General features: G+C 35.5%; 1 protein-coding gene across 1 annotated transcript; it reads left to right on the forward strand.

The window, feature by feature from the left end:
* The first annotated feature begins 3,003 nt into the window (after positions 1–3,003).
* Positions 3,004–14,554, forward strand: panx1a (pannexin 1a). The gene is made up of 6 exons (XM_067365035.1): positions 3,004–3,475; positions 4,818–4,942; positions 7,790–7,998; positions 8,272–8,773; positions 9,478–9,634; positions 13,806–14,554. Exons 1-6 carry the CDS (start codon positions 3,292–3,294, stop codon positions 13,880–13,882), a joined length of 1,254 nt encoding a protein of 417 aa, XP_067221136.1. The 5' UTR covers positions 3,004–3,291; the 3' UTR covers positions 13,883–14,554.
* The last annotated feature ends 12,619 nt before the right edge of the window (positions 14,555–27,173 follow it).

The following is a 27,173-nucleotide window of genomic DNA, read 5'->3' on the forward strand; positions in this document are numbered from 1 at the left end:
TGATCATCTAACTTTAACAAGACTGAATCCCCAGGTCTCAGAACAGGTAAGTCCTTCACGCCATGTCTGTTAAAGTAGTATGTTTGTTTTTCTTTTGCTGCTTTGTTTCTATCTTTAACACTTGATTGTCTTGGCCACTTTGGTCTCAGGTTTTTCGGTAAGGTGGGTAGGGTAGTATGTATTTTCCTTCCCATAAGCAATTCCACCGGGCTGACCCCTGTAGAGGAGGTAGGGGTGGCTCAAAAACACGAGTGCTACTAATGGGTCATCCTGTTTCAGAATGCCCTTCGCTGTCTGAACTGCCCGTTCAGTATGTCCGTTTCCCTGTGGATTGTATGGACTTGATGTAATGTGCTGAATATCGTACATACCACAAAAGCTTCTCCAGGCTTCATTGGAGAACTGCGGCCCATTGTCGCTAACAATTTGTTCTGGTATGCCAAACCTCGCAAACAACGCTTTAAGTCTCTAAATGACATGCTCTGCTGTAGTGACATGTAGTAGAATAATTTCCAAGTAGCGTGAATAGTAGTCAGATACTACCAGATATTGTTTTCCTTTATGCATACACAAGTCTGTGGCTATTCGCTGCCATGGTCTTTCTGGCAGTGGTGTTGACTGGTTCTTTACACTGCGCACGTTTGTTTTCTATGCAAAACTTGCATGTTTCTATCTTTTGTCTAATATCATCAGAAACTCCAGGCCACCACACAGTCTCTTGAGCCCGTGCCCTGCATTTTGACAATCCTTGGTGTCCATCATGAATTCTCGTGTCTCATCACTTTTGGAATTACTAGGCGATTCCCCAACACAATCAGTCCATCACTCACTGACAAAGAGTCTTTCCATTTGTAAAAACTCTGTACACTGTTAGGAACACTTTTAGCATATTCTGGCCATCCTTCTGTTACAAATCTCTCTACAGTTCATAGCTGCTCATCCTTTTGTGTCTCTGTTTTTATCTCTGTCAACTTACGCTGTGACACTGACAGACATCCGATGATTGCATTCACGTGACAACTCACATCTGCTGTCATGAAGTCCTCCGTAGTGTTCAATGGGCTATGTGACAATGCGTCCGCAACAACCAAGCTTTTGCCAGGCACATACTCCGCTTTTGCATCGTCACTGCATTGGCTTCCTGTTAAACATCGTATAGATTTTAAAATCTTGTTAATTACTTACAAAGCACTAAATGGTTTAGCTCCCCAGTACCTAAGCGAGCTCTTAATGCATTATAGTCCTTCACATTTATTGCGATCTCTGAATTCAGGCCAGCTGATAATACCTAGAATATCGAAATCAACCGCAGGTGGTAGATCCTTCTCCTATTTGGCACCTACACTGTGGAACAACCTTCCTAGCATTGTTCGGGATGCAGACACACTCTGTCAGTTTAAATCTAGACTAAAAACGCATCTCTTTAACCTGGCATACACATAACACATTATATATATATATATATATATATATAATTTCCAGATAAGACCGATGACTGGTGCCTTGACACAACCACAACGCAGCCCTGTATCAGCAGAGATCGAGTCGACTAGATCATCCATTGTGAAGACATCATCAACACGACAGCCAGTGCCACAGTTTCTTTAAAATTATAAATCACGATTATTAATCATGTTTATTCTATCAAAAGAGTAATGAAACTTTGGCTAGTTTGCAAATTCTTTACCAACCTACACTTCACCCAAAAGGCCTGTAGGTGGCACAAAGACTTAAATTTAACCAACTATGATAACTTCGTTAGATGGTAAATTAATACAAAACATGGTTTTGTTGAGCGCTTTGTAATATGTATTCATATTAGATTTTAAAGCAACACAATTCGTTTACAATAAGACAAACCAGATTCAAATTGCCCGGCAAAATTCGTAAAGCAAGAAAAAACATTTCTAGCTGATCAACATTATGAAAACTGGTAAAACCTTTAGGAACTTAAAAAGATAAACCAGGGAAATTCCTAATATTACTTCCAATATTTCCAAATTATGTTCATTTTAATAGAGTGGGCCAATATCGTGACGATTATTTAAAATCGATCGAGAGAAGCAGATATCATTATCGTGATAAAATACGATTAATCGTGCAGCCCTAATTTAATTTAATTTGACTTGACATTTGATATTCAACAGTATCCTTGACATTTATTCAACAGTGCTTTTGATCTGCCTGCATTGACACTATTCTTTAAAATGAAAAATTATATAACAATTATCAATGTAAAGCTGCTTTGACACAATCTGCATTGTAAAAAGCGCTATATAAATAAGGGTGACTTGACTTGATTTGACTTAAACTGCACGAGTCTCAGCAAAAGTTTCTGACATCTCACTGGCACAGTGTCCAAGTCTTTACTATTGATCAGCGGTAATAATGGCTTGTGATCAGTGGGCAATTTAAATGTGTCCAATGTCCATGCCCACCAAGTATTTCTGGAACCTTGTCAAATTGAATTGAATATTTACTGATGGTTCTATCTATCCCACTCAACAGAAAATCAGCAATAGGGATAAGTATCCCTCAATTACGTATTAAAGACGGATTGTGATTATTACCAGATAACATTTAAGTCTTTTTGACAGAACTAGTAGCAAGTTTGTGGGCCCTTGGGTGGGTGGAGGGACAAAGACCTGGAAAAAATGTTTTATGTTCAGATTCCACTGCAGCACTAAGGACAATTAAAGGATTAGTCCACTTTTAAATAAACTTTTCCTGATAATTTACTCACCCCCATGTCATTCAAGATGTCCATGTCTTTCTTTCTTCAGTCGAAAAGAAATTAAAGTTTTTGATGAAAACATTCCAGGATTTTTTAATCTGTGAAGCATGTAGAGTGTGTAATTCATCGTGATGCAAGAATACACATGTTTTCTGATCTGTTGGAGTCTGGAGTCTCACCTAGCTATATCTTTGAAATCAATTCTTGAAAATTGAGAGTTCTTCAGATGACCTGAGGAGGGCAGCAATACGCATTTGAAGCGTCTAAGCTGCCGCAAATTACACAAGAAGAAGAAGAAGAAGAAGAAGAAAATGAAAACGAAGAAGTACAACACGTAAACAACAAAGAAATGTTTACGGAAATAGTGTCATTGTTTGCGTTTTCACGTCTAAAGCCAAATACTGTATCTGTTCATACTTAAAGTGTTTAACCATTCAATGCTAGTTCAGAGGATGAGTAACGTTACCTTTTGAACAGTGGTCCGCTTTCTTTTTCAATCAAGCGAAAGTTAGATGAATGTTTGTGATTAGATGTATAGATGATAAAAGAGGAAAGTCATGGCTATAGCGCACGCCGCCACAGAGTATGTGTTCACGGATTTCGTGCTAAAGGAGCCCGCGTCAGAAAACAGGTATAAAGGCATCCGGTTAGATCTGGCCCTGGATAAGATGGTCACCTGTGTCGCGGTGGGTCTACCTCTGCTTCTCATCTCTTTAGCCTTCGCTCAGGAAGTGTCTGTCGGTATGTAATTTTCTCACACTCATCATGAGAGATCTTATGCGGTCAAGTCATGTTTTGCTCGTCTATTTAGTTTTTCTGAGTTTTATTCATCACAAACACTTTTTAAACTGTTAAAATTTCTAACTGTTCATGCTGATCTGTGTGTTAAGTGCAGTAAAGACATATGAGCTAAACTGCATTTTGTATTTTCCGTTAGTATTTTATTAGAAGTTCTTGGTAAACACTCCATTCCTAGGAGGTTTTCTAGAAAGTAGGTTAAATGACTTATATGTATGTCTTCAGATGTATTTGGCGCATGCGTAGCCTTTTGATGAAGCTCCAGTGGGTGTAACCGCATAGATTATGCTGGATGTTATATATATTATTACATTGTTATATAATTATGAAGCATTATTATTACATAAAGTGACGTTTATTGTATCTTACAAAACTAACATTTTTTTCATCTCACACATCATAGATCTGCATTCAAACGTTTATTTTTTTCAACAGTAAGTATTTTTATATGGTATAATCTCTATAATACATCAAGTTATGAAAGGCAATATCGCATTCATTATCGCAGATGAATTGCCTACGATAATGAACGCAATATTACTTAGCTTGTCAGTGAACTACGGCTCTGTCTATTAAATGCCGCTCCATTTGAAAGCAGGTGATGGCGATTTAGCGGAAATCAGGGAACCGGCTTTACTGACGAAATGCGCGTGACAATCATATGCGATATATCGCCCAGCCCTAGTTTAGAGTAAAAGGCTAGTATTAATATCATAAATTGTCATTTGTAGCTTGATACTCATTGTAGCTACAATTCACTTGTTACCCAGACATAATTATATTTCATGGTGTATGTTGTCAAAAGAATTCACGTTAGGTCGTAAGAAAAAGTTTTTGTTTTCTAGAAAGATTTTTTTTTTTTTTTTTTTTAAGTAGGTGGGTATAATGTATATCGGGATCAAAGGAATGTGGGTGGTCAAGCCATGTAATACCAGAGTAAAGTAATACCTCAACCCTCAATATTTGACAAAAGTGATCCTGAAAAATCTAAGTAATTAATTTCTTGTTGCAGTGGTGATGTCAGAAGGGGATGAGCTTATGTATTGTAACTGTAATATTATTACTGGAATAGTAATTAGTTACACTACTGGTTACTGGAAAAACTAATATTATTACTGTAAAGTGTTACTAGTAATGTATTAAGTTGCCCAACACTGATGAGAACCAATATTTCACATTGAGCTCCTGCTGATATTGCACCCAATGCAATATATTCAATAAATTACCACAATGCACACACTTATTCTCCATCTTATGTAAAACTGTTGATTCTCTTTTGTTATAGGTACACAGATTAGTTGTTTCTCCCCTTCAAAGTTCTCATGGCGTCAGGCTGGTTATGTGGATTCATATTGCTGGGCGGCAGTACAAACACAGGACACAGGAGGCCTGCCACTGTGGCTGCATAAGGTAAAGCCATAAAAACATGTTCTCACACTTTTTACTAAGTTGTCCTTAGTGTTGTAGCCTAGGGATGTCACAATTTTAATTAGAGTAAAAATTACTTGTATCAAATAATCGGTAATTCCCAAAATTATGCATTCCATGGACAAGGCATACATGAAAATGACATAATTGCATTATTAGAGAACTTTGTACAATGGCTGCACAATGACATATCGAAATAAAAATCAAGATATGGCTTAGATTATCAAATCAAAAAAGTTGCAGTTTGATTAAAAAGAGTGTTTCAGAGTGAAGTGCAGCATTATGTTCCTTTACACTTGTACAGCTAATGACACTGTGCATTTGAAAATGCAACTTGCACCACTCATTCACCAGATTTGTAATGAGAAGTGTTTATAAACCTGTTGCCAACAAAAGAGAAGTTGGTCTCTCTGCGGTTTTCCATTAATTAAAAGCTCAATTGTTTAACATTTAAAATTAGGAAATTATTATGGTAACACTTAATTTTGATGATCTCCTTTAGACATTCTCTTGACAATAAGTAACGTTAAACCTACATGTCAGCTAACTCTCATTAGAGTATTAGTAACCTAACAGATCGCTCAGATCATCACGATCAAGTCACTTGGAAATACTAAGGGTTCACTCAAAGCAAGGAGAGTCTGCTTTTAGCTGTTACGCCAGCCGCAGCTGGAACCAGCTTCCAGAAGAGATCAGATGTGCTCCAACATTAGCCACATTCAAATCCAGACTCAAAACACATCTTTTTATCTATGCATTTTCTGATTGAGCACTGTGCTATGTCCGAACTGTTTTGCACTTTATTTTACACGTATTATCTTTTTATGCTTTTATTTTTTTTCTTGTTTTTATTTACAAACATAAAATGCATTTTTAATTTTTTATTTTTATATCTTTTATGTATCATATTTTTATTTCTGACTTTTAATGCATTTTAAATATTGCTGTCTGGTTGAAAGAGCTTGGAGAATTAGGAAGTAAGTGATTGGGTTAAAATTTGGTAAATTTAGAAAAGGGGACAAACCATGATGGTTGGGCTATCTGACTCTGCGGCACGTGGAAGGGGTTTCTAAGGGGAATTGTGATCATTTGCAAAGGCAACGTGATTAACATGTTTCTGAAATCAAAACACGTTGGTTGGGGCACTTTCCAAAGGGGGAATTTGAGCTGTGGTGCATAGATAAGATATCTCTGGATTACAGTCAGGACACTTTCCAAAGGGGAAATTTGAACTGCGTTGCATAGTTAAGATATCTCCGAAAGGGGGATTGGGGCTGTGTGGCGCAGTTTGAGGTGTCTTGTCAAAAGGGGAGATTGAAACTGTGTGTATCAGTTCGAAGTGCCTTAACAGGTAGAGCTAGGCTCTGGGAGAATTAAATGTGAGGAAGATCCGTTTAGATCCGCTCTGACGGACAACAAAAACTCCCTGAAACTTCCTAACTTCCATCCAGATAGCGGAATTCTCTGTTTTTACTGTTATCTCTATTTCTTATGTGTTCCATTTGTATTATTATGTATTTGTTTCTTCTTTATGCAAAGCACTTTGAATTACCATTACACTAGTGTACACGGTAAAAAAAAACAAAGTATATCCTGGACTTAACTATGAGAATAGTTGTTGACCGGAGAGGTTGAGCAAGACCAAGGCAGGGTGAGTTCAAGCCGAGACCAAGACCAGACCAGTGCAGTGCAGTATAATCACATGACATCAAAATTATTCAATCCCACAGAGACTGTAACATGTTTCCTGATAACAATGTCATCCAAAGGAAACATGCACTGATAAAAATGATTCTGTGGTTAAGTAAATACTACAGAAAAAACAAATGAGAAAAATGAACATAAAGTTAGTTCAGGCAAGGATAATAAACAAACAAACAAACAAAAAAAACAAGGTAAATTCTTTATTAGTACTCAGTTCATGCTTGTAGAAATTAAAGCGTAAATATCAACAATATAAAATTAAGTAAAACCTACTCAACTTTTCTGATACTGGTGTTTCCATCATTCACTGGGGCATGAATAATTAAGGTTTATTATTTAGCTGTTTTTTAGCTGTATTTACACTATTTTATTTTTATTTACTAATGTGATTTTGTGATATCTGGAGTATTATTTACTGCATTTACTTTAAAAGCACGGTTTAATTCATTGTTTATATTATTTGAGTAAAAAGTTAATACTTTTCTAATAGATTTTATTTAATTCTATATGTGAAATTAAAGAAATTAAATATAATTAAATAATATGTACTTAATTTAGGAATGTTAAGTTCAATAGTAAGTAGATTATACTTGATAGTAACAGGTAAGTTGTACAGAGCAGTAGCAGTAAAATTTACTTAAAATGTGTAAATCCTACAAGTTTTTTTTCTTCTCTTTTTTTCAGTGCAGGGTGAAAAGCAACGTTCCTAATACTGAGCTTTGTGGCACTCTGTACTGAACTTGTGATTGAGATAACACTTCTTCATTTGCCAATACAAAGAAATATCAGTCAATTCAATTTCAGAAGTTTGAGATGCTGCAATAGGCAAAACGATAATAAACAGAAACATTCTTCTTGTTTATTAAAGGTGCATTAATCAAAGAAATGGATATTAATAATTATTTTCTCGTACAGAAGTCTAAAGAGGCTTAAGAGATTACTCATTATTTTTGCAATTCCAATTTCACTTCACCTGATGATAATAATAATAATCAAGAATAAATTATGAATAATAAAATAATAATTGATAAAAACAAATTAATAATAAAAAAACAGAATGGAAATCATGTATGTTTTTGGACAAATGAGCCTCTAAAATGATACCCCTCTGCTTTTTCTCTGCAGTTTTTCCCTTATATCCTGTTGCTGGTGGCAGTATCAGTTTACATGCCAGCCTTGTTTTGGCGGTTCACAGGAGCACCTGTGCTTTCTTCTGATCTGACCTTTATAATGGAAGAACTGGACCGTTCATACAACAGAGCCATCAAACTTGCTAAATGCCTTCACGCTGCAGGAAAACGGGACTCACAGCCAGCCCGCGTGGACTCCTACAGGTGAACTGAACATGCAGTGAAAAACTGATATTTCAGGATGGTTGGGTTTACACTGCACAGAGCTTTCACATTGTCACATGGCTTCACTCTGTGAGAGTTATTGACACACCTACACAAACTAACCTTCTATTAGTAAATTTTAAAAAAGTAGCCATTTTCTCACTTTTTTTCCCACAAATTTTTCCCATCTCTCACCAATAATTCCGATTTCAATTACATTCCTGAAACATTTAAATACTGTTATGCTTGCATGTTTTTTTTTTTCTTCTTTAGTTCTGTGATAGACCTTACCGAAAGCTGCTTTAAATATCCTCTGGTGGAACAATACTTGAGGACCAAACGCTTCTCTCGAGGATTACTGATCCGATACCTCCTCTGCCGCACCATCACTTTCTTGGCCCTCATATTAGCCTGCATCTACCTTTGCTATTACATCCGTCTCTCCATCACAGATGAGTTTCAATGTGACATCCGATCGGGTGTGGTTATCAATGACTCCTCAGTCCCTCCGGCCATGCAGTGCAAGCTAGTTGCTGTGGGCATCTTTCAGCTCCTCAGTTACATAAATCTTTGTGTGTATTTGCTGCTGTTGCCATTGTGCTTGTACGCCATGTTGGTTCCATTCAGAAGGACCATAGGGTTCTTGAAGCCTTATGAGATGTTACCCACAATAGGGGTAATGCAATTTGGGAAGGTGACCTGGGATGATCTTGCATTATACCTGCTGTTTCTGGAGGAGAACCTCAGTGAGCTGAAGAGTTATAAGTGCCTAAAGGTGTGTTGATCAGGATTTGCTCTATTTGTTTCGTAGACTCTGTGAAAGAACCCCCAGACATCACCAACTGTATGATATCTGTAATGTCTGTCACATTGCTTACAGAGTGTAAAGTGTTTATTTAAATTACTTTTTAATTGGTCGATTAATCTCGGATTCATTTGAAAAAGTATTTGCATTTTTTATCATTTATTTCTCCTTTTTAATAATTATGATGCAAAGTATTAAGCTAACACGATCAACTCAGATTGGTGGGTAGTATCAGAACATTTGCATGTTGAAACTTCAAATTGAGTTCCATTTAGCAGCAAAGATATTACAACAGCAGACTTTAAAAGCTTGACTGCGAAATTCTTTATCAAATGGACTGCTGAATTTCGATTTTGTGCTCTTAAGGCACTACATCGTTACTATAATAGCACTGTTCCTTACTTTACATATTTATTGTTGTAAATTTGTGTTCCTGAATTTATAACAAATTTCAGTGTGAAGTGAATACAGTTAGGAAGTTACCATACTTAGTTACATTAATAGTATTAATGCATTTGTTTAAATTTATATTTGACTGCATTCTTCTGGTAAATGAAAAGGGTATTTTAAATTTTTTTTTTTAAAAAAATGAATCAGACTATTGTGTGACTATCAGAATTTATTTCTTTGTTTCCAAGAGAATGTCTTGTAATATGTGTGCTCTATTTATGCAGGTATTAGAGATGTTAAAAGAAGGGGGAGGCGAGTCTATTGACACCATGCTGCTGTTGCAGACACTTGGACAGGTTAAAACAGATGTGGTGGACAGCAGATTGATAGAAAAGGACAGGAAAACCTCCAGCACCAACAATGGTGACACAGAGATGAAAGGTATGTGTGCTTTTGCTGATTACAGTTACTCTTTGATTTACTGGAATTGGAATTGTCTCTCTGAAGATGCCCGTCTTACCACAAAAGGTGCATTCACTGGAAGCGTTTTTTATGTGCCAAAAATAGGGCTCACAAGGTATTTAAGAGAGCAGCTTGTGCTAGTGACTATATTTTCCAAAGATGCTGATACTGTATGTGTACTGTATGGCCTGTTGATTTGGTTGATTTGGCTTACATGCTGAAAAAAAATAAATAAATAACATGTAGATTTACTTGATAAAATCCTCGTAACAATTTGCACTAACACATTTTAAGTATATCTTCCTGCTTCTGCTCTGTACTTTCTACATTAAGTAAAACCTACTTAACTAAGTTAAGTAAATGTAATTTTTTACTCTAATAATATAACATTGAATTAAACCATGGTTTTAAAATGTATGTTTTACTTAGAAACATCTAAGTAAATAATACAATAGATATTGTGTTAACACCATATCTTCATAATAGAAGTAATGCGGCACTCACCCAAACACAGAGATTTCACTACTTGGTACACAATACACAATGACAGTAACATTCGATAGATCGTTTTTGAGTCTGAATGTGTAATTTTGAGTAGAACTCCAGATGTCACAGAAATCACAAGTTACTAAACCCAACAACAAAAGCAATGATAAAACAATGTAAATATAGCTGGAAAACAGAAAAAACATCAACCTTATTAATTAGTTATGCTTCAGTGCATGATGGGAACTCCAGTATCAGAAAAGTTGATTAGGTTTAACTTAATTTTATATCGTTGATATTAAAGGGATAGTTCACCCAAAAATAAAAATTACCCCATGATTTACTCACCCTCAAGTAGGGCTGGGCGATATATAGCATGCAATTGTCACGCGCATTTCGTCAGTAAAGCCGGTTCCCTGATTACCGCTAAATTGCCATCACCTGCTTTCAAATGGAGCAGCATTTAATAAACAGAGCCGTAGTTCACTGATAAGCCACGCAATATCGCGTTCAATATTACTGACGAAATGCGCGTGACAATCGCATGCGATATATCGCCCAGCCCTACCCTCAAGCCATCCTAGGTGTATATGTCTTTCTTCTTTCAGATGAATAAAACCCACATTATATTAAATAATGTCCTGGCTCTTCCAAGCTTTATAATGGTAATGAATAGAGGATGAGATTTTGAAGCCCAAAAAAGTGCAACCTTCCATCATAAAAGATATTCACATGGTTCTGCGGCGGTTGATAAGGGCCTTCTGAAGCTAAGCAATGCATTTGTTTAAGAACAATATTTAAAACTTTGAAAACTAAAATAACTAGCTTCTGGCAGAAGGCTGTACGCACACCGACTTACGGCAAAGGAGTAACCCCTGACGTGGCGCAGGAGTAGCGTAAGCTTCTCACTGTTCCTCTCACTTGCTTGGGCAACAAACTCAAGCTCCTCTTCTCTTATATTGAAATTTTGGTGTTATATTGATATATTCATCAATACTTCATGTGTCAGGTCAGTTCACTCTTTCGCCGTAAATCAATGTGTAGGGCCGTCATTTTAGTTTTATATGGGTATTTTTCTTACAAAAACCCATTGCTTCACTTCAGAAGGCCTTTATTAACCCCCCAGAGCCATGTGGATATCTTTTATGATGGATTGATGCACTTTTTTGGGCTTCAAAATCTCATCCTCTGTTTACTGCCAATATTTACAACACATCCAGGCAGCCATTTCATGTATGTAAGACCAAGTTTACTTGAATGGGGAGAGACTGCAATCTCCAAACTGCTTGACAAACTTACATGTGCATATTATTTTCCAATCCGGCATTCGATCTGACAGAACTGTCTCAATAATGTTGTTTCTTGTGCTCGAGTGGCATTAAAAAAATGGCTTATTTCAGGTTGGTCCAGCAATTTGCATTTCTGTTCAACTCAACTTTCAGTTTTCAATGGGAACCAGAGTATTTAATGGAAACAGCAGTGGTGCTATGAATTGGCTATTTTGTTTGGTATATCATCTGGTAGAACAATACTTGAGGACCAAACGCTTCTCTCGAAGATTACTGATCCGATACCTCCTCTGCCGCACCATCACTTTCTTGGCCCTCATATTAGCCTGCATCTACCTTTGCTATTACATCCGCTTCTCCATCACAGATGAGTTTCAATGTGACATCCGATCTGGTGAGGTTATCAATGACTCCTCAGTCCCTCCTGCCATGCAGTGCAAGCTAGTAGATGCATTCCCGCGGCTCTCCCGTGGGAACCGCGGGACCTGATAAGATTTCTTGCTGCGCGGAATTAAATTTGGAATGAAAGGCGGATTGTGGTCATAACTATAGTGTACTAGGCGGGAGCGGGCGGTCCGACAATAACCCGGTTGCTCCCGAGATGCTTTGACATCAGCGCATCTGTGCATGAGCTTGAAGTGAACAAAACTTTCTGCAGTGGTGGCGTTCACACAGTCACCAGTTCCCTGTCCTGAGAAACCTGGCAAAATATGTTCTTTGCATTAGAGGTCTGCGCGAGTGCACCTTCAGATAACATTCAACCTTTGTGATCGGATTTTGGTGGAGAGACGTTCTGAAACCGTCGTCAGTCAGGTCATTCTGTTCTTCCGTGGATGTTAAAAAAGATTTCATTTTGCAGTATAGCTAGTAAGCCAACAGTTTTCGTTTATGTCATTTTGGCTTAGCCTATAGTTTTGAGGGACATGTTGTAGGCTATTTAATTTAGCCTATTTTTCTGTGATATTTAGCCTATTATTCTTTGACATTTTTTTTTTCTATGACATTTTTTAGGGTGTTGACAGCATCATAGACAAATAACAAATGCAAATCTGGTGTATGCAACATTTTATATTTGTTATCCCCAATCACTCTCTTTCTTAAGGGGAAGTTTAAACGTGAGATTCTGGAAACGATCTTTAGCGGGACACGTTGGGTCGGGAAGAAAATCACTATATGAGGATAGCGGGTGAACAGTGAATTTTAGGCAGGAGCGGGTTCGTGCAGAATAGAACTATTGCGGGAGCGGGACAAAACAAAACAGTCCCGCACAGGCCTCTACAATTTAGTTGCTGTGGGCATCTTTCAGCTCCTTTCAGTTACATAAATCTTTGTGTGTATTTTCTGCTGTTGCCATTGTGCTTGTATGCAAAAACACAAAACTAATGACTTCAGACAGCTATTGGATTGACAGAACTTTCATTTTTGGGTGAACAAACCTTTTAAATAAAATATGGGCTTTGCTAGATACTAGGCATTGATAGATACTCATATGTCAAGCCTCTAGATTTGAATCTGGTCAAGCAACCAGGTATACACATTATTCACTAGCATTAAGTCATTCGGCAAAGCAGACCCAGGCTCACACAAACATGAGGTTCTCATGGCTCTTTGGAGCAATAGCAGTCGGCTTGTTGTGTGAAGCTGGTTTCGGTTCCTACTCAGTTTGAGATTAGTTTGAGCAAACTGTGGTTTATCAGGCTCACCAAGGTGGATTGGTTCATTGCCTTGGTAACTTACGCTGCACGGCTAACCTGCTCCGGAGCAGGTTTTATTTTGGGTTAGAGATCGCAAACCAACTGGACCAATCAGCTGTGAGTAAAGTGACATGTGTAATGCACCAAAGCCACTCCCCCTATATCTCTTGCTACAAATCAAAGCAGTTTAGAGATAAATAAATTTAGAGACAAAATTGCCTGCCTTTTGCTGATAATTATTTATTATATTTATATTATATGAATGATAATTCTGTGTAATTCATATAATTATATGAATTGACAATTCATATTAAACTTTGTTTTTAAATTAATATAAATATATACATGTAAATACAAGCTTTAGCCTAATATAAAGCTTTTTAAATGAGTATTGATGATTAACTGCATAGATAGAAGGATAATATGAATATGAACTTTTGTGTTCTGCAGAAGACGGTCATAAGTTTGTAAGTTTGTAATAACATGAATAAATGATGCTGAAGGGTTACTTCACCCAAAAATGAAACCCTTTTTTTTTTTTTTTTTGAAGAGACAATCACATATAATGAACATATTTAATTTAGGCTTTACATTGATATCTGACCTTGAACATTTACACTGATCTCTGAACCTTTCATGTAAACAAATATAAAATTTGTGTGTATCCATGTGTTTCCCTAGAGATTTCTCCACTGATGCAGGGGGACTGCTTGAAAAAGCATGAAGATGAGAAGGTTGTGCGCCAGAGGGTAATCTGAATTGCCCATTTACAGTAGCCCTATATGGTGATTGCTTCACATTAAGGCTCCTATCTTCTGGAAAGAATGAAGGAATACATTTTGGGCAAAAGGAGGAAAACAATGGAAGTCTCGTCTTTCATAAATACATACTAAGATCCACTAAGATTGCAGTCAAATTCTGTTTTGGTGCTTCTTGTTGTGGGGGTGATGTGCTAACTGTTTTATATTACATTAGTTTTCCACAATCAGTTTCATAGTACATTTTGCAGTAACATTTTCACTGCAGAAAATGTATCTGGCTTGAACAGTTATTCTGTTGTTACCACTGTAACAACAATTTAGGCTGATTAAGGTGCATGGTCACACTGTCATTTTCAAATCAAAATAAAAATTTTAAGCTGTCTAAGCATTTGCAGATTCTCTCAATCCGAGGTAATGATTTTTTTTAATAAACTGAAAATGCTGAAATGTTAACCTACTTCGATTATTTTAGAAATATTGTTAATATTGTTGTGGAAAGAGATGAAAGAAAAAACTGAGATCATAGATCATCTATGGTTCCTGCCAATATTGATACTGTCATTTTGTTTGCCTTTTTAAATTTGTTGTTTTTTAATACAAGAATTATGTTGTTTTGTGTCTGTCTCTCTGCTCTGGAAATAAAGTTAGGAAATAAAGATTGATTTTTACACTAGTTTTGAAATTCTTTCATCATTTACTTTTCTCATGTACATTTGCTGTCACAAGGTTACATCTTGCAGAACCTGCAAAATGTTAAAAATAAAATAAAGACAAAATAATGGATCATAAAAAAATTGCTGCATTTTTATTTTATTATTTAGTACTGTCCTGAATACAATTTAACATAATAGATGATTAAATATAGTCCACAACAAAAATATTAGCTGCATTTATAAAAATGAGCCCGTTCAAAAGTTGACACACTGGTGTTTCCGCCCAGTTCTTCACGACACGTCACTTAAGATGATGCACGGCATGGTTTAAAATAGAGGTGAGTATAAACCTCTGTTTCTAGTCTGCTGTTTTCGAATTGTTTGAGCCTTGAAGCTGTCTGCTGTTTAATAAGGATGTGGTCTTTCAATTTGGCTGCAGACAAAGAAAGAACCACGAGTCCGGGCCTCTGCCGAATTTTTGAATATTGAATAACTGGTGTTCATATTGAATTATCAATTTTATTCTGAGTATTCTGTGTCAGTCGGGCAGATAGGTCCGTGTACGTTTTGATAGTTTGTTTTCCGATTTGAAATGAAATACGCAGAAACGAGAAAATGGTCGTTTCCCGTTTTTTCGTTTGTTAAAAAAAAAAAAAAAAAACGGAAAAACGAGATTTTGACTCGATTTTCGTTTTTTCGGGTCACGGATAGAAAACAGAAACACGACTTCAAAACTCGTTTTCCACATGTGGGCGGTCATTACACGCCCCTTTCAGCCGATTGGTCAATCAAATCTGAGCCAGTGACGTCGTCTTCAGTTCGTTCAACAAAATAACAGTCCTCTGCCGCTAGATGTCATAAATCGGCTTTCTTCTGTGCAACCTAACGCGTATTTCACAGAAATATTTATTTCAAAAATGTTAATCAGCACACAGACTGTTGTAATGCTGTTTGTAGTTTAGTGAAACTGCACGACCCACACTGAGGAGCGGATGAAAAGCGCAGATTTAATAAAAAAAAAGAAAAAAAAGAAAAGAAAAGTGAGCTACTCAAGTTATCCAAGTAAATTAACAAACAAATACTTATTTGTAAAAAAAAAATTATATTATATTATATATATAATTATATACAGGGGTTAAATTGGGATTTGTTATGTGGAGGGGCTCTGTGGTTTCAGGCTTTCGAGGGGCGCATGTGTATGCAAAGACTACAAAATCGTATCATTTGACAAACTGTAAAATACAACAAGTAGAGAGAGCCCTCTGCTATGAACAATAAAATGCTGATCAAAATCATTCTAGATGCTGGTAGTGTGAAAGCTACATCTGATGACAATTAAATATTTCTGTAGGCCTGTGCCTTCTCCTTTGTGTCAGTATCAAATATAATAGTGATGCTACCATTAAAGGACAGAATATAAATACAAAATACAGTGCTCGACATTAAGCCTGGTTTTGTGCTTGTCCTTTGGATGACTAAATTGGTCATTTACTTGTCAGAGTAAAAAAGTAGCTTGTCTGGAAAAAGATTATTGTTTATTATTATTCAAATCTTTTATGTTTTATTTCATATTCTTACATTTGATAAATTAAAATAGTAAGACAATATAGGGCTGTTACCAAATTATTATTTATTCATATTTTTATTAGCCATTTCAACAATACAGTTGATAGGAATTTGTCTTGGTATGCTCACATAATTAACAACAATGCAGCGACATGAACACACATACACAGACAGAACAACACATATCACATATTAAGTGTATTAGCTGGTTTGTGGCCAGGCCATAAAGTACTTAGTGCAAGCCACACAGTCAAGAAACAGTCCACAAGTTATACCCTAAGTCAAACATTCAAGCATCAAGCCGTGTTTAAGTATCGTATAGCTTGGAGATAAGTGCTGTCTCTGAAACGTGATGTTCTACTAGTGATACTTCTGTACCTCTTCCCTGATGGCAGAAGAGTAAACAGGTGATGTGCTGGGTGGCAGGGGTCATTGGTAATGTTTCTCGCCTTTCTAATAATTCTGGTGACATAATGTGAGGCTATGGTAGGCAGACTGCAGCCAATGATCTTGGAGGCTCTGCGCACTACTTTCTCCAGCTGGTGCTTATCATGACTGGACGCGTTGCCATACCAGGACAGGATAGAGGTCAGCACGCTTTCTATAACGGCTCGATAGAAATGAGTCATGCCTTCCTGGCTAACCCCAAATTTCCTCAATTGACGGAGGGAAAAAAGTCTCTGATGAGCTTTACCTACAATGAGACTAATGTTCAGGTCCCATGAGAGGGACTGATGTATGGTAGTACCCAAGAAGCAGAAGGAGGAGACCCTCTCAACAACCTGGCCATTGATGAAGAGAGGAAGGTGCTGGACTGTCCTCTTCCTAAAGTCCACTATCATCTCTTTGGTCTTGGATGTATTGAGGATAAAAAAATTATTATCCTCGCACCACCTGACCAACTGTTCTACTTCACCCCGGTAAATGGATTCATTCCCATCAGAGATAAGACCTATTACAGTGGTATCATCTGCAAATTTTAACAGTTTTACAGATGTTGAAAGGGACATACAGTTGCTGGTATAAAAAGAGTACAGAAGAGGAGACAGGACACACCCTTGTGGTACACCAATGTTAAGAACCCTGGTTGATGACATATGATTATGGATTTTAACATATTGTTTCCTACAGGACAAAAAGTTCAAAATCCATTGACACAGTACTGCATTGACACCCATTGCTAAAAGAGAGTTATACAGTCTAATAGGAATAATAGTGTTAAATGCTGAACTAAAATCAAGGAACAGGACACGGGCATATGTGTGCTTAGCTTCAAGATGTTGGAGAATGAAATGTATGCCTAATGATACCGCATCATCCACTCCCCTATTTGCCCTGTAGGCAAACTGGTGAGGATCTAGTGTAATGTGTGCTAAGTTTTTACAGACTAGGCGCTCGAACACCTTCATGACAGCAGACGTCAGTGCAACAGGTCTGAAATCATTAAGGCAGGTGATGTTATTCTTCTTAGGCACTGGAATGATCATGGCTAATTTAAAACAAGCAGGTACTATAGAAGTAGTAATAGACCAATTAAAAATATAAGTGAATATGAAAGTAAGCTGGTCTGCACAGCTCCTGAGCGTAGCTGGTGTGACACCATCTGGCCCAGCCGCTTTACTGATGTTTTGACACTGGAGCATCCTCCGAACATCATGTTCTGATATTGAAAAAGGGGGGTAATTGATCAACCCTGTTTGAGCAAAACTGTGAGAGCTTAACTGAGCTTCACTGGACTCAAATCTATAATAGAAATCATTAAGCCTCTCAGGGAGGAAGGGGTCATCGTCTAAAACATGATGCTTTATTTTATATTTAGTGATTGTCTGCAGGCCCTTCCCAACACACTTAATATCATGGACCTGGAGCTTTTTTTCAAGTTTTTCACTGTAGGTGGTTTTTGCTGTTTTAAGTGCCTTTTGAAATTGATATTTAAGGAGTCTGTATTGCTCTTTGTCACCACATCTGAATGCAGCATTTTTCTCACAGCATAAACGCCTTACTTCTTTATTGAACCAAGGCTTGTTGGTTCAATAAAGAAGTAAGGCGTTTATGCTGTGAGATAATGTTATGAGATTCTTTAAATATTTTTGAATAAACAAATAAGAAATGCTGGTGGGAAATTTATACTTTTAAACATGAAATTAAACCGCCAGTAGATGGCGGCAAGTGACCGTCTTAATGAGTGAGTCACTGAGTCATTTATTCAAACGATTCACTCTGAATCAAGAATGAAGCAGTTGTTTATGAATGGGCAATTGAATCTCCACTCAACCGATTCGTTCAAAACGCTGAATCATTCAAAACGGCTGAGCGCAGCTGCGAGATGCGCTGGTTCAGCTTTGTTTGGAACTATTTTCGCTGCTACAATAGAACAAAAACATGCATATTGCATCTAAAACGTAAGTGATTGATATTAACTACTTGTTTATTGAACTGTTGTATGAAATTAGTGTCAATTTCAATCGAGGTGATATTCCGGAATTCAGCACTGTCGGTCATGTGATGCTTAAATTTATCATATGTCGTAAATAGCAAACTAAACCCCATTTAATTTTTATTGCAACATGATAACTGAATTTCTTTGTGTGAGCAGAGCTCATTTGTTTTGAATTCTCCTCAAGAGGTTACGTGATCCTCAACAGCGCAATATCACCGCCAGTACATCCACTATCAGTCGCCACTTAAGCTATAGATTAATCATTCTCGCGTTTTGGTTGTTATTGACATTTTAATCAAGCTACTTATCTGGTCAGGCAAGTAAAATTCTCTTTCACTTCAAAAAATCCACTTGTCCCGCAGTCCCGGACAAGCGTATGTCGAGCCCTCGTGTGCCGGGGCTCAGCCCTGGACGGCCCCGGCCCAATTTAACCCCTGATTATATATATATATATATATATATATATATATATATATATATATATATATATATATATATATATATATAATTATATTTTATGTTACACTTACAGCCTCAATGATTCATTTTTCTCAGTGTAAGCTAATGTTAGCCCTTTGGTTAAAAGATTGAGGGAATATGTAAAGATCAAACATTAAAGATCAAAATTACATCTAGGCCTACATAGCTATTTTAGTTATGACAAAAATAATATATAAATGTTTAGTTTAAAGCTGAACTGAAACAGAAACCGGCGTTATAACCTCTCTAATTTGACACAAATCCAAATGTTTCAATATTCACGATTTGGAGGCTAAACTATATTTATTATTTAAATGCTTTTATTGTAGCCTACACAGACTACTTATGAACAGTATAACTTTTTATATATTTGGTTGAATGTATGTTATTTTGACAGTTAACAGGCTGTGATGTCAAGTTACTAAACTGTTGTGTGTGCATGATATGGTGGCTATTTCGTATAAATTCATACGACCTCACTCGTGCGAATTCGTACGATTTGTCTAAACCCCAGTGACGGTTAGGTTTAGGGGCGGGGTTTGGGGTAGGTCATTCGTATGAATTCATACGAATTTGTCAACTCGTAAAATACATACGATTTAGCAAAAAACGTATAAATTAGTACGAGTGAGGTCGTATGAATTCATACGATTTAGCCACCTCGTAAAATACGTACGAATTGCCGTGAGATCGGGTTGGATATGCCGACGCGTTCACTTGAATTTTCTTATAAAAGCGGAAACAACTTAAAATAGTCAGACATTTATGGTCAAATATATGTAACACTATTCGAATCTGTGAAGGGTTAAATAGGCCTATTATTTTTGTACACTCGCAATAAAAACATTGCTCGTAAAATAAACAAAGACATTTTCTGCGTCTCGGTTTCCTTGAACTTCTCAAAAATGAACCGACACTCATATTGTCGCATTTTTTCCCCTTTCATTTATATGTTAATTACTTCAGTGAAATAAATTTCGCGCATAGACATATGCTATTTATTCCTTTTATATAATTGAATCTCCGTTCACAGAAGCGCTGCAGGTGCGTGATAATGAGGAATCCTCATGTTCTGTTGTTTTTTTCTGCTATTTGTTAATGTAGGCTAAAACTAAACCCCTGGGATTTTTTTGATGATTCAAAGACATTTATCAAATTTCGTTTAATTATAATTTAATATAATCTTGTCGGTTAATGAAACGATGATCGCATCAGTTGAAAGTCAGGGGGAAAAACAGAAATTATATTGACAAGGCAACAATAATTTTCGTTTAGTTTAAGTTTTTCAAAACATCCACAGAACTGCATACAGTAAATTTTCCCGCTGTTTAAGCCACGAATATTTACAAAATAAAATAATTATAAAGATGATAAAAGATAATAAAATAATTACAAAGATAATAAAAGTTCTGTGTTATATATACGAGAGTTTTTGTTTTGCTGTTGTCCAGTAATTGACGCAGAATCGCCAATAGCCGTTAAATCGAAATTGAAAGTAAAATGTTCAGGGCTATTTATAGCTAATTCATTCAAAAGCGAAGGAAAGACAGAAACAGTGAGGATAGCAAGTAAACTGTGACATATGATGATGTTCACTGTGTTCATAAAAGTGTTTAATTTAAGAGATAAAATCTGCATGGCCATTAATAAGCTAAGGAAAACTAAAAAGCCCCCCGATGGCGATACCGTTATTAGGTGTTGCCACCTAGTGGATAGCTTATTTTCTAATATGACTGCATAGTCTGCAAGGAATGCGTCTGCTAAATGATTATATTTTATACATTTTCAATCAAATTCAAACAAAAAATTAAAATAAGAAAAGAAAAGAAAAAAAAAAAAATTAGTGCAGTAGCCACTGATCTATAATAGAGAATATTCTATCATTATAGCCTATTGATCGGTGGTAGTAGCCCAAAGGATGGCATGCGCTTGGTAACAGATGTAGAGGCATTTACATTTTACATTTTAAAAACACAATGACAGCTTAAAAACAGACTTAATTAAATTTACTGTAGGTTTTTTAAACTTTTTTTTATCTGTGCAAACATATTTCTGTGAAATACGCGTTACGTTGCACAGAGGAAAGCCGATTTATGACATCTGATACAGCGGCAGAGGACTGTTTTTTTTTTGTTATTTTTTTTTTAATTGCATGAATAACAATTACAGAACATGAACACAGAAAATACAGAAAAAAAAAAAAAAAAAAGAAGCCAGGGTTAAAGATACACAAATACAAAATACAGACATTGAGTAGAAATAAAACTAAATAGACCAAACAAACAAGGTTTTGACATTTCACAAAATTTTAAAAAAGTTCAACAAACACATGGTTTTAATAGCTTTTTTGTTTGTACTGTCCTTAATGGAAACCATATAATTTTCTAATTCTTTCAATATCACAGAAAAAAAAAGGTTTCTGATTAGTAAATTTACACAGATGAATATGAAACTTCACAAAAATAATCAAAAGATTAATAATATATGCTTCCCTTTCCATACTTTTTTCATATTGTAAAAAAACAAATATTACATGTTCGTATAACAAAAGAAAATTACATTCCAATTTGTTATTTATAAATTTAGAAACTTTCCACCACAACTTTTTTGGTATATTGACAGTGCCAGAAAATATGAGGTACAGTTTCTGGTTGCAAAAAACAAAATGAACAATTTACATCTCTTTGTTAAATTTGGATAGAAAATATTTAGCAGGGTAAAATTTATGCAGTATCTTAAATGAAATTTCCTTGACCTTATTTGTAATAATATATTTATTAGGTAACAACCAAACCTTATTCCAATTAATAGTTTCAATAAACCTTGACCAATAGGAAATGACATGTGGTTTACTGAAAAGTTCTTTTTGAAAAAGGGAACGTATAGCCTTATTATTTTTACTTGTCGAAAAACAAACTTTACCACAAATCGTATCAGCTAGCTGCAATAGAGACACACGTTTAGAGTATGAAATACCTCTACATAAAGAGACAACACTCAAAGAAATAGCACCAATTACAGAGGCAAATTCTTTAGGGGAAACAGGGAGGTTGAAGTATGAAAGAAACTCATCATAAGTCATTAAATACCCCTGATAATTCAACAACTGACCAACCACAAGAATGCCCTCATCACTGACTGAATTTGATCAACATTTTTCAGGAAAAGAGCCGTGTCATCAGTCAACTGACTTATCAGGACACTTCTCTCTTCAACTTGAATTCCTTTTAAATTGGATGATTTAATAAAGTGACAAAACATCTGAGCAACAATGAGAAAGAGGTAAACAGAAACTGGGCAACCTTGCCTAACTCCTCTTTCCAAATAAAATCTTTGAGTAGTGCCATTATTAAGTTTCACAGAACTATTTCCTCCTGCATAAAGAGTTTTCATGGCATTACAGAAATAAGCCCCAAATCCAAAGTGTTCTAAACAGTAGAAAATAAAAGGATGTTCAACAGAATCAAAGGCTTTGAAAAAGTATAAAAAAAGTATAAAGCTATCATCATTTATAAGGTCAGAATAATCAATAAGATCAAAAATAAGTCTAATATTGTTACATATATGACGGTTTCTCATAAACCCAGATTGATTTTCATCAATAATAGAATCTAATACTAATTTGAATCTTTGGGCAAATACCTGAGCAAATATTTTATAGTCATTATTTAACAGACTAATGGGTCTCCAATTATCAATAAGCAACAAATCTTTCTTGGGCTTAGGAATCAAACAAATTATACCTTGCGTCATAGTTGTAGGAAGCTGTGAGTACAGTAAGCTTTCAGAGTATACTTCAAAAAGAAACGGGGCAAGAATCTCAGAAAACTGCTTATAGAACTCCGTAGTAATTCCATCATTACCGGGTGATTTATTACATTTTAAATGTTCAATAGCTTGCTTAATTTCCGTAATAGTTATTGGAAAATCACATAACTTTTTGTCCTCTTCAGTAATTGTTTTAACATTCTTAAGCTGTTTACAAATAGAAGTCATATCATGCTCACTGAATTTAGAAGTATATAATTTAGAGTAATAATCGTAACAAAACCTAGAAATTGTGTCAACATTATCTGTAATAGATCCATTAATATTCATTTTACAAACAGAATTTAGTTTAGCTCTCGACCTTTCAAGATTAAAAAAATAAGCAGACATCTGCTCTCCATGCTCTAACCATTTTTGCCTTGACCGTATAAAAGCACCTTGTGCTCGCATTTTGTATATATTATCAAGCTCATTTTGCAGTTCTGTTAGACACAATCTCTGTCCTTCTACCAGGTCCCCCACAGAAATGTTAGAAATAGCTAAGATTTCACTAACAACTTTCTCTTCCATAAGACGTTGTGATTTAACAAGTGTGCTACTAAACTTCCTCAAATATTTTCCAATTTCAAATTTTAATAATTCCCAATTATGACAAAACAACCCATCCTTTTTAGCTTTAATCCAATAATTAATGAGTTTTCCCAATTCCTGTCTAACTGCACTTAATTTAAGCAAAGAACTATTCATTTTCCAGTATGAATTATACTTGTTACAATTTGTGTTTGGTGAAATATTAATTGTAATTAATATGGCCTTATGGTCAGTTAATGGTGTTGGCAAAACATTAACCAAAATATTGTTTCCATCAAAATGGTTAGAGACAAGCCAAAAATCAATCCTAGAACGTCTACTGCCATCCTTGTTACTCCAAGTATACACAATATCATCTACATTTTTCTCTCTCTCCATATATCAATCAGATGAAATCTGTCCATAAACAGTTTCAAATTAGTATTTAAATTTGAAGGTCGTCTTGGAGGCCACCTATCTATTGACTCATTTAGCACAACATTGAAATCACCCCCTATAATTAAATAAGAATCATAATAACTGGTCATTATCAGATTTACAATTATATTAACTACAATAAAAATTACACTAAAACATTTTATAATTAAGCATATAAAGTGGCCATTTTCATCACTGTCCGCATGTAAAACCTCACCTCTATAGTTATTCTTCAGGCAAGAAACCCCTGCTGAGTGTTCGGTTCCATGAGACAGCCAAATATCACTACCCCATTGTGATCTCCAAAAATTAACATCAGAAGCAATAGAGTGAGATTCTTGAAAAAATACAAAGTCATTATTAAACCTTTTAGTAAACAAAAACAAAGCCTTACGCTTAACGTTTTCTCTTAAACTGCTGGGAAGAACAGCTTGACAAATCTTGATGACTTCTAGACGAATATTTTCATCAGCTGCCTCTGGAATGCCTATGATCTTCAGATTGCATCGTCTCATGTAGGTTTCTAGATCATCCATTCTTCTCTCCATTTTGTTTACCGGCTTTTCAATTTGATCCACGCGCCGCTCTAAGCACACCACCTTTGCTGTGACAGTCTTTAAATCACTTCGGTAAAGTTGGTTTTATATTCACACATTCGGACTTCCGCGACCGATATAAAGTTGGTTTGACATTGGACGTTTGACATTCGTCAGAGATTCAACTTCGAAAATACTTCAATAGATCAATAACAATTCAGTATAAGAACAAAAAACAAGTTGTGTTCGAATTGTTTGAAAAAGTAGAAGAGGACACACAATGTAGTTTATGTGTTTAATCTGCTTTGCTGTATCAGAAACCTATTCATTTTGAAATGTAAAATAGCAGATAGGGACCGTCTACAAAGTACAAAACGAAGAGGGAATACGCTCAATTTTTCCATCCATATACTTTACTCTTGGGAAAAAGGCGATCAAACTGTGTACACAAAACTTTGAAACATACACACACTCAGTCTCACCTGGTAAAAGACTGTAAATGTTACATATTGGAAATAATAAAAGTAGTGGTAATAGCAATGTTATTAAGAAAAAGAAGTTTTACATTTTGAGGAAAAACCATAATATTCAATCCCAAATTCAAATAGTGTGATCTATTACTATGTCCTAAAAGAATTGCTTTCAGTTGGTTTTACTATCATAAGTGATGCAAAAGCAATGCTATTGAGATTCAGATGTGATAATACATTTGTATAAAATACATATAGACTAATTTTTCAAATATAGATGTTGTGTGTTGTTGCTGGATCCTAGAAGAACATTTTAAGGTTGGTTTCATCCAGGAAACAATAGCATAACATGTGTTATTGAAAGCAACAATTGAGAAAAATCCCGCAAAGCCTCCTAAAGACTGAGCGTTATTACTGCCCCCTAGAGGAACATGAGGCAATTGTTCTAACTGAGTTTGACATTCAAAATGTAAATAAATTCATTTAAATTCATACAGTGTTCAATCTCAACTTCACAGGGTGTGTCCTGTTACTGGATCCAAGAAGAACATTTTGGTTTTGGTTTTATCCACGGAACTGCAGCAGAAAGTATGTTATTGAAAATAAAGATAATACATAAATGAATTAAAAATAAATACAATGCTCTGTTTCAACTTCAAAGGGCGTGTCTAGTCTCTGGTTCCTAGAAGAATAATTTGATGTTGGTTTTACTGTCAAAAGTGATGCTGAAGGCATGCTATTGAAACACAATAATTGCGAAAAAATCTCACAAAGCCTCCAAAAGACTGAGCGTTATTACTGCCCCCTAGAGGAGCATGATGAAATTGTTCTGACTGAGTTTGATATTCAAAATTTAAATAAATTAATGTAAATTCATACAGTGTTCAATCTCTGCTTCACAGGGTGTGTCCTGTTACCTGGACCTAAAAGAACATTTCCATGCAGGTTTTTCTCTCATTTGTAAATCAGGGTAAATGCTATTGAATTAAATTCAAATCTGATAATAAATTCATTTAAAATACAAACAGTTTTCTATGTCAACTTCAAATGTTGTGTGTTGTTGCTGGCTCCTAAAAGAACATTTTTATGTTGCTTTTAGTCACAGAACTGTAGCACAAGGCGAGCTATTGATATTCAAAGAAAGACATGAGCTCAATGAAAATAAATAAAGTGTTCTAACTCGCATTCAAATGCTGTGTGTCTGTACTGGTTTCTAGAAGAACATTTTAAGGTTGGTTTCATCCAGGAAACAATAGCATAACGTGTTATTGAAAGCAACAATTGAGAAAATCTCGCAAAGCCTCCTAAAGACTGAGCGTTATTACTGCCCCCTAGAGGAACATGAGGCAATTGTTCTAACTGAGTTTGACATTCAAAATTTAAATAAATTGATAATTACCACAACTTTTATATTTCTTTCATTTAAGGTTACCGTGATGGTGATTGATGTTTCCATTTGTTGGTCGCTAAAGTTTTGTTTTAAAGAGTGGCGCTCTTTGACTGCTGAGACAGTTTGTTTAACAAATATGTCAACAGTATAACCATAATCGGAATGTTCTGAAAAGATAAAAGATCGGAAATTATGTTTATATAAGTATCGTGGATTGTCCTTAGTATCCAGTGTTAATTTAAATGTAATTGTTAACATGTACTATATGACTAAATTAAAATAAAAAATATTTTCTGCAGTGACACAAGAACACATCAACAATCAGCCCATGATTCTCAGTAACGGTGACCAAAGTTTCATGCCGCAATGCATGATGGGTACCATGGTAAACCAAAAAAAAAAAAAAAAAAAAACTCCCAGAATGCATCACACTATTAATAAATAATGCAGCTGAATTGTACAATATTTTTTTTTTTTCTAACTATTGTTGGAAAACGATAGTTGTTTGCTGTGATTTTTGTTCAGTTTTATTCGCTTTTTATGTCGAATTTATCTTTCTGAATATTTTGTTTATTGTCACCATTGTTGAGATTCATATGCTGATTACTGATATCTATATTTCTCATTAGAGTACTCTTTCCTTCAATCCAATTCTGCAGTACAATTATAACCCATGTTGAACTATCACCAGATTAGTAAATAAAATATATGAAAGGCTATCAGTTATTATATTTCAAACTCGTTGATAACATAAGTTATAATTAATGACATCCAAAACAGAATCACCCAAAATTCTACTCTTATATTTCCAATTCAGCTTATTGCTTCTATAGTGTTTTGACACACACCGATTCAGCAGCCAAGCATAAACCCAACATTAAAACGTTTAGTGGCTACTGAAACCTACTGAAACCACCAATCACCATCATGGTAACCCATATTTATCAAGCCTCTGAAAATTACTCACAAGAACACTG

The sequence above is a fragment of the Chanodichthys erythropterus genome, chromosome 17 (assembly GCF_024489055.1).
Source record: "Chanodichthys erythropterus isolate Z2021 chromosome 17, ASM2448905v1, whole genome shotgun sequence".
Classification (NCBI taxonomy): Eukaryota; Metazoa; Chordata; class Actinopteri; order Cypriniformes; family Xenocyprididae; genus Chanodichthys; species Chanodichthys erythropterus.

What these genes read in the sequence shown, in the direction of transcription:
- panx1a (XM_067365035.1), top strand. Translation starts at nt 3,292, where the DNA reads ATGGCTATAGCGCACGCCGCCACAGAGTATGTGTTCACGGATTTCGTG. An exon ending in TGCCACTGTGGCTGCATAAG is followed by an intron (nt 4,943 to 7,789) that starts GTAAAGCCATAA and finishes TTTTCTCTGCAG; the next exon opens with TTTTTCCCTTATATCCTGTT. An exon ending in TGGTGACACAGAGATGAAAG is followed by an intron (nt 9,635 to 13,805) that starts GTATGTGTGCTT and finishes GTGTTTCCCTAG; the next exon opens with AGATTTCTCCACTGATGCAG.